At 40.3% G+C, this 8,150-nt stretch overlaps 1 protein-coding gene across 2 annotated transcripts; it reads left to right on the top strand.

Annotated features, from left to right (window-relative positions):
* Window positions 1-980: 980 nt before the first annotated feature.
* On the top strand, window positions 981-7,796 carry LOC6537277 (progestin and adipoQ receptor family member 3). Of its 2 annotated transcripts, XM_002097799.3 has the most exons (6): window positions 981-1,131; window positions 1,879-2,022; window positions 5,321-5,458; window positions 6,411-6,518; window positions 6,687-7,160; window positions 7,226-7,796. In XM_002097799.3, the coding sequence occupies exons 2-6, from the start codon at window positions 1,906-1,908 to the stop codon at window positions 7,454-7,456; spliced, it is 1,068 nt and encodes a 355-aa protein (XP_002097835.1). In that variant the 5' UTR covers window positions 981-1,131; window positions 1,879-1,905; the 3' UTR covers window positions 7,457-7,796. The 2 variants fall into 2 exon arrangements, with proteins under 2 accessions (XP_002097835.1, XP_015048255.1); XM_015192769.2 differs by lacking the exons at window positions 981-1,131; window positions 1,879-2,022 and adding an exon at window positions 3,682-3,917.
* Window positions 7,797-8,150: the final 354 nt, after the last annotated feature.

Consider the following 8,150-nt stretch of genomic DNA (forward strand, 5'->3'; position numbering starts at 1 on the left):
TTTTGGCTTACCATTTGTTTTGTAACTGATTTACCTTGATTTGCCTACATTTGAGATTTGCGAAAAACTTATGAATTAGTAAACGGATGCTGCTGCATTTTGTTTCAGCTATATTTTGCTTTTGTTTTCTGAGCTCACAACCTTTATTCTGTTCCACTGCCATTTTTACCTTCTTAATTTGAAGTCCTCGGTTGTTGGCTGTTTATTTAATTAGCATGTTGTAGAGATCTGTTTGTGGTTTGCTGATAATTTTTATTAGGCCAGCCAGTCGGGCTAATTTTGTCTTATATTCTCAGTGCGCAACAGCTTTTTAATTAAACATCATCATGTGGACTTTGAAATGGGTTGCCACCAACTTTTGTTCTTATGGCAATAAAGTGCCAAGTGACAGCTCTCTCAGGTCAACAATTACACTTTTTAATGGTTTTTGCTCTGAGAAGGATTACTGATAGATGCTTAATGCAGAGAAACCTAACAACTCTGTCAATGCGAAGGGCATTTGATAGAAAGAACACGACAGCTCAGAACAAAGTATAATATTCAAAGTGTTTTGGCATTAAGGTAAGAAATTATACAAGTAGACTATGCAAAAAATAAAAATATGCCAAGGGTGCCACAAAATGGTGGTGAGTGGTGAAAATTTTCCAACGACTTGGTTGACAATAATTATATAGTTACGCAGCATGTTTGATAATGAACTGGAATGATTTCAAGGAAGAGATGGCTGATCTGCAGATTTATAGATCTTACTTTTCAAAGCGAATTGGTATTCAGGAAGCCCCGCTTAAGTTCAGTGTAAGATCGCCGATGGCGGCAACGACCACAGCATGCTAAATTAGCATTTAATCAATTCAAATCTATATAGTATATGCAATGTATGAGAAGAATCGTGCTCGCGTCGCCAAAGCTTCAAATTCAGAGCGAGCTTTCGGTCTTTCTTCTGCTCTTTCTTCTCTTCACTTCGATTCGAGTCTCTTTCTTCCACGGCAAACAACACATTGGAGGTCTGAAAATATTCAGTTGATATTTTGCCGCGTTGCGAGAGGTGGAGCTGTTCGCCAGAATTTGAATTCGTTATTTTTCAGCTCCAAGTGAAATTGCAATCCGTTTCGTGTGTGTGGCCCAGTTAAGGCAAGTAAATCAAGACCAATTGAAGGTTATCTGAATCCGGGACCCTTGGGAATGTCAAGTAACATTGTTAATTTAACAACTGCATTGGCCCGGACACGTGCTGCCTTCGAAAGCTGCCTTCTAAGCGAGTGACCTGGAAAAGTTTTAGAAATTTTGGTTATGCAAACGGTTTTGTGAGAGAAATTCGTGTGTCGCAAGAGAAATAAATTTGAAACAAAGCAAGCCAAATAATTCGTATTCCTTATATACATATACATACGTATATGTATTCCTTGTAATCAATGCATTTTCACTGCAAAGTAGTCCGATTTGAATACTATTTCTTTCTAAAACCCTAAGCCATTACTTTAGCTTAGTATCATAAAGTGTGAATAGAAAAGAGCTTAGTTAAAAGTAGATCATTTTCAAGACCTTTGTGGCAGAGTCTTCTGCGGGCTCTTATCCATATCCATTAAGCTGCGAAGAAAGTCCAAGTGCGCAAAGAGAGGCTACGGAGAGAGAAGCTCACTGTCTTCGTTGGCTTTGGCTCCAACATGGCAACACGACTGCGCTCCCCACTTGGCACCATTCAAGTTGTCTTTTGTTAGGGTTTTTCGCACTCTTCTGCGAAATGGAAGGGGAGGTGGGGGAGGCTGGTTGATAACAGCCGGTCCCCAACTGGCGATCGCAGCTTATATGTTTAAGTGTTTAGATGTTTACCCGGACACTCGATCTCTAAACGAGCTGTTTTTCTGTGAATCCCATCAGGCTCCCCAGTCGCCAGTCGCCATCGCCATGAGTCCCCGTCCCCGCGAGATCCTCGATGAACCAGAACTGTCGCTGGACTCGTCCTCGAACTCGTCCTCCTGCTACTTGCGAAAATCTGGACAGGATTGCGACGACAGCTGCCTGGTGAGTGGAATATTCCTGTTTACAAAGCATTCGCCAGCACAGATCCCAAACGGATTAGGCTCAGACGGTGGTGGTTCAGTCTTATCGGGGGTTCTACATATATACATATTTATTTATAACCAGCTGTAAAATGTAAAATTTGATGTAGAGACAAGTTTCTTTCCAACACTTGACATTTGCTTCTACATCTGCCAAAATTTACATTTATTTTTACTTTGAATACTTTACATATTTGTAGTAAATACAAATAAAATAGTTAATTTGTAAGAAATATTCCAATTTGTTTATATTTATTTTGTATATTTACTTATTTTTACTTTTCTAAACTTTTTAACTAAAAGCTCTAAAAAAAAACCTCAAACTTTGGCAGGTATTGAAAAGAACATATAGTTCGCAGGAGTTACAATTTTGAAATGCTTTAAAAATATGGTCAAAATGAGAAGATTGTTGTGATGCACCGAATGAACCAGGAAACCCGGATCATATCAGATCCGCTCCTGTTCTCGGCGCCTCGAAAACGGCACGTGCATCGCTTATCGCATCGCATGCGATCAGTTTTCAAAAATGATGGGTCATCGGAAAAGCCGAGCCCAGAGCCAAAAACCAAAAGCCAAGAGTTCGAGACTTCGAGACAACCTTACACAAAGTGGCAGAGTGCGCGATTTTGGCCACAGCCCAAGGGCAATAGACGAACCATCTGGTGGTGGTCCACGATACACGAATGGAGCCAAGGTCAAGTCGAATCGAGTCGGTGTTGTTTGTAACCGATTAGAGCTTGCCACACCGATATCTTGTTATGCATTATGTTTACACCTGTGTGTATGCCCATGGGAATTGCGAAAGTCCACATGCGGAATTCCTGAACTTCGTCGAAAGTCGAAACTGGTTTCTGGGCTCGAATTTTGGATTTGTTTTTCGGGCCTTTTATTTATGTCTGCCTTCCGCCAGCGAACAAAAACCCATCACGCATCCATATCCGTGTGTATTGAGATCGTGTAAACAATTATTGCGAATTCGGGGGGAAAACATCAGCTTTTCATGTTGTGCAACTGCTGTTTACAAAAGGGTTCTCAATGCTGCACGATCATTATGGTTATATGGGTTATATAATACGAGGGCTTGTCTGCACAAAGAAGAAAAGTATTGAGAAACAAATAATCCATTAATTACAAAAATTATTAAAGTTCAAAAATCAGTTTTACTGATTTAAGGATTAAATGTGATATTTCGTTTTGAACAATATAAAATATCTTTCTTACATATGTATGCATATTTATAAATACACAATATTCCTACATATGTTTGTTTGTAACATAAGATCGAAGCTATAACTACTTCGAATAGCTTGCAGTATCTTTGGGTTAAATGAAGCGCGATTTCTCTCAGTGTACTCGATGACCAACCCGTCTTGGCCAAAACAGGCCGCTTGCACAAGAAGCGAAAGCTCATTGGCCACGAAATTCGCATAATTTCAGCATAACCGCCCGTTGAAAAGTGTGAAAAACGTCTCCCTGCTGAAAAGATAAAAGTAGAGAAAATTGTGTTAAGACTGAGGGCAATCTTCTCTCTCGGCTGCTGCTAAGTTATAGAAAGCTTTGGCGCGAGCTTTTTCGATTCACATCATTGGCCACATTGGATTTGGGGGGGTTTTCAGTTGCCAGCTAGTTGGCGATCGCAACGGTTTGCCCCAAAAATTGCGCGCTCAGTTGAAAATCTCTCCAAGGAGTTGCGAAAAAAAACTCAGAAAACATTGTTTTTGAATGTCCACTGTGTGTTGAAATCGAGTATTGACAAGTAAAGACTGTAAAAATCTGCTCAAAATGGAAACCACAATTGTTACCACAACAACGACAACCGAATTGAAGTGCACATTGCGCGGCAGTAAAAAAAAAGATGTAAGCTGGGTTCCAAACTCTACAAATCCGAGGTGTTCAATTCAGCAGAGCAAACAATTGGCTGAACTACGTCAATGGCCAATTAATGAATCTCACATCCTGCTTATCGATGGCATTCCATTTGATTTTCTATTTGCCGACAATTACCATGTTTGTTTGCGGGAATCTACAAAATATTCGCGAAGTGCATTTGCTGGAAAATATTTAACAGGCCACAATGTCAAGTAGTAGCACGTCAACTTTAGCGTGAATAACGTGAATTATATTTGCAGAGTAATTAATTTTTTTCTAACATGTACTTTAGTTTTATCAGAAATCGCGAAACATAGTTTACCACAATAAATATTCGGGTATTGCATATTTGTTTTTATGAAGGTCTTAAAGTTAAATAGCGTTTTTTTCTTTTTTTATAAATATATTTTTAAACTGCTAAATCATAGAGAGATGATTTTACCTTTTTCTTGCTTTCATTTACACTATTTCCACACGTGCCTTACAACAAATATTTGATCATTTAGAAAGCAAACAACAAAACACTTACTAGTAATATTATTTAGCAAAAGGTAGCTAATTAACCTTTTCGTGACTCCCAGATTGTTAGGTACATTTTAAAGAGTGTTAAATGCAGTTACATTCGACTATTAAATAGTACTTAAATATGTTGCAATGACTAGATAATAAAATGTACTTCGTTTTACAAATCAGTTAATTTTTATTGTTATTAAAAAATGCATATATTCTTATAATTACTGATGCATTTATGTACTTTTTGTCTACTAATGCAAGTGCACATGATTCTTTCCTAAAGCGGAATGCAAATTGTAAACAAAACGTCATCGGATTGGATAAGATACTTTTGCTTATGCACTTGCACTTGCCCTCCCACACTTGTTGTTGTTATTATAATTGCTGTTGTTGTTGTTGTTGTTGTTGTTGTTGTTTTTCTTGTTGTTGTTATGCATTAGATTCAGAAACTGGATAAACAAATTAGAGGCAAGCCCCCTTTCTCAGTTGTGGCTGCAGTTTGCTGCTGGTGGCCATAATTGCATATGACTTTCGCAATGCTGCTTGTTTAGTTGTTTACACGCCGAAAACGGAAAACTAAAAACCCCCAGACGAAAACAATAACAACAAGGTATCAAAGAGCAGTAGCCGCAGAAAATATAATAATAAAATCAGCAAACAAATCAATTTTCGACTGCACTCGCTGTTGGCTAAAAATACAAATGTGTATAGAAGAAGCCAAACCGCCAGTTGCCAACGTCTGTTTTCTAAGGCGGAAGAATATGAATCTGGCGTTCTTGTCCCCAATTCAAATTAGTTTTAAGCTGCCGCTAATCGATAAGGTTACTTCATTTTAACCCTGCATTCACATATTTCTATTTCAAATCTCTATTTCGCAGATCGATGGCCAACTGGTTGCGGATGCTGCGGACGCAACGCATCAATTTCCGTCCAACGAGGAGCCCAATATTCTGGGGCATGGACCCAACTACGACGAGAAGTTGTCCAAATTCAAATGGCTGTGCAATTTCGACGATGTGAGTTAACCCCACGCGATCTTTTGGGGTTTTGGGGGGTCAATTTGTCGCGCACCGAATGCCAATTGATCGCAAATTGTGTTTGGCCAATTGACAAAACGCCCGAATCAGGGACAAAAGTGACCTGTGCATTTTACATGGCTTTAACTCGGATTTTGGCCACCAAAAAGCATTATTATTGAGCGATCGTTGTAATTGGCCAAAACAGCGAAATACGTGAAAACCGCCATGGCGGTCGAGTTGGCAGCAATTGCCAAATAATACAATTAGACAACGAACAAGCCCACCAAATGCCAACTGAATCAAGGTCGCGACCAGCAGCAAATAAAAAGCTCTGCGTGCGCGGGCATTAAATATTTAAATAGTCACAGTGGCCGATAGGCGAATGAGAGAAGCTACTGTTGTTTTCTTTAAGTGCACTCAAGTTACATTGGTGTGAAAATCCCCAAGGCAACTCCCGCATCGAATTTCTTGGGTTTTTTCGATCCACGCTTGTGAATTTAGCTTGGCTTTTGATCAAGTTAAAGTAATTACTGCTTCCAATTCAAAAGACAGCTCAGCCAATAATGCTCAAATGTAGTATAGTAATAATGATAATGATAATATAGATCAACTCTGATTTTGTTTATAACTAAACAACATGCAAAATATGTAGTTAAATTCAAGGAAAGTAACAGTGAGTGTGCTCAGTATTTGGCACTTAATCAATTCCCATACAAGATGCCCAACAACACAAATTGGATTAATTAGTTGTATTTACATTCAATTGAAATCGAAGCAAGTGGAAAGCTTTTGGTTTTACATTCAGCGGGCTGCCCATTGTTTTGGCGTTTCTATTTTATTGTGTCGCTTTTTGTCTATTTTGTATTATTTTCAATGCTACGCATGCGATTTGCATGTTCGGTTCGTTTTGGAAAATTCCGTATTTATTTGCAATGTTTATTCAATACAGGCCCCCAGCCACTTGAAGTTCAACCCGTATATCCGCCGTGGATACCGCACCTTTCTGCCCTCCACGAAGATGTGCCTGCAGAGCATTTTCTGGTGGACCAATGAGACGGTAAGATAGCACACCAAATATGCCTCCCAATTGGAGTTACTCTTCCTCAATGCACGATCCTTTCTTGAAGTCGCATTGCAGCCTTCCAAATTAATTAGATTGCTTTACAAGATATGATTTATGTTGAAATAGTTGAGTAATAAGGTTTTGCATATCTTATCATGGTAGATCAACATCTGGAGCCATCTGGTCGGCTGCATCCTGTTCATCGGCCTGACCATCTTCGACCTGCAGTTCCTGCGCCTCCACGCCTCCCTGAGCGACCAGGTGCTGGTGGTCTGTCTGCTGGTCTGCTTCTGTCTCTGCATGCTGATGTCCGCCATATACCACATATTCTCCTGCAAGTCGGAGGAGCACTACGAGCTCTTTCTGTCCGTCGACTTTCTGGGCATCTCGCTGTCGCTGGTGGCCATCTACATTAGTGGCATGTACTATGCCTTCTGGTGTCACACCTTCCTGCGCACCCTGTACTCCACGATTGCGCTGGGCATGTTCGCCCTGGCCATTGCCGTGCAGATACCCCGCCTGAATGTGTCCATGAACGGCAAGGTGGCGGTGCTGCTGCTCTGGTCCGCCTACGGCATCATCCCGCTGGGCCACTGGGCGGTGGCCATGGGCGGTCTGGAGAACGAGCTAGTCAGGGTAGGCATCCCATTCGAAAGTAGTTAATGGAATCTTTTCATTCAACTAAATATTTGGTTTTCCAGCTGATGGTGCCCCGCATCGTGGTCATGTACTTGCTCTGCCTCGTCGCGTTCGTCTTCTACGCGGCCAAGATCCCGGAGCGCTGGTTCACCGGCAAGGTGGATTTCGTTGGACATTCGCACAACTGGTGGCACCTGATCATTGTGGCCGCCTTCTACCACTGGCACAACACCGGCCTGGTCTACGCCGAGTACCGCCTGAATAACGGATGCACTGCACCAGTTCTCTCCTAGAACTTGAATCCCCTCATCGGAGTTAAGATCCAAGATCCAGGATCCGAGAAGCGGAAGTGAATGCGAAATCGGAACCCGGGACTCTAGTAGACTAAAGCTTAGTGTAAATAGTTTATGGGGCGCGCTTTATCCGCTAATAACTAATATTTAGTTGTAGTTGTTGACCGATATGATTAATTTATGTGTAATTTACCGATTAGTTAGGGTTTCGTGTTAGACAATCCAGATAGTTGGCATCGCATAAGCGGCAGAAAGGTTTCTCTATCTTTATATCCTAATTAATTTCTTTTTAATATACAATTATACAATGTCTATGAAATTACATGTGTCTTGAGCTGAAGCTGTGTTAGTCTTGTTGACTCCATTTTTACAAACTCCTAAAATGCAAATACAATATCAAACGTACAAAGCAAACAAAATAATGGTTTTATTGAATTTATGATTCGGAAATCTAAGCTGTAACTATATCTTTGGTTGGGATACATTTAAGCTCTATTTGTATTTAGTGCACATTCCATGGTTAACGATTTATTTAATGCCGGAATGAATGATTTCTCCAATAAATCTTTTGAAAATGTGTGCTGATTGTTTTTAAAATGTAACGGTTGAAATGGCTAACATTGAAATAACATTAGTTGGTAACAGAGCGAGTTAACATGAACGATAACACCTCTGACAGAAGCGAACTGGTTCC

This window comes from Drosophila yakuba, chromosome 3R (genome assembly GCF_016746365.2).
Source record: "Drosophila yakuba strain Tai18E2 chromosome 3R, Prin_Dyak_Tai18E2_2.1, whole genome shotgun sequence".
NCBI classification, from domain to species: domain Eukaryota; kingdom Metazoa; phylum Arthropoda; class Insecta; order Diptera; family Drosophilidae; genus Drosophila; species Drosophila yakuba.

What these genes read in the sequence shown, in the direction of transcription:
- LOC6537277 (XM_002097799.3), top strand. Translation starts at nt 1,906, where the DNA reads ATGAGTCCCCGTCCCCGCGAGATCCTCGATGAACCAGAACTGTCGCTG. An exon ending in TCTGGTGGACCAATGAGACG is followed by an intron (nt 6,519 to 6,686) that starts GTAAGATAGCAC and finishes TTATCATGGTAG; the next exon opens with ATCAACATCTGGAGCCATCT. An exon ending in TGGAGAACGAGCTAGTCAGG is followed by an intron (nt 7,161 to 7,225) that starts GTAGGCATCCCA and finishes TTGGTTTTCCAG; the next exon opens with CTGATGGTGCCCCGCATCGT.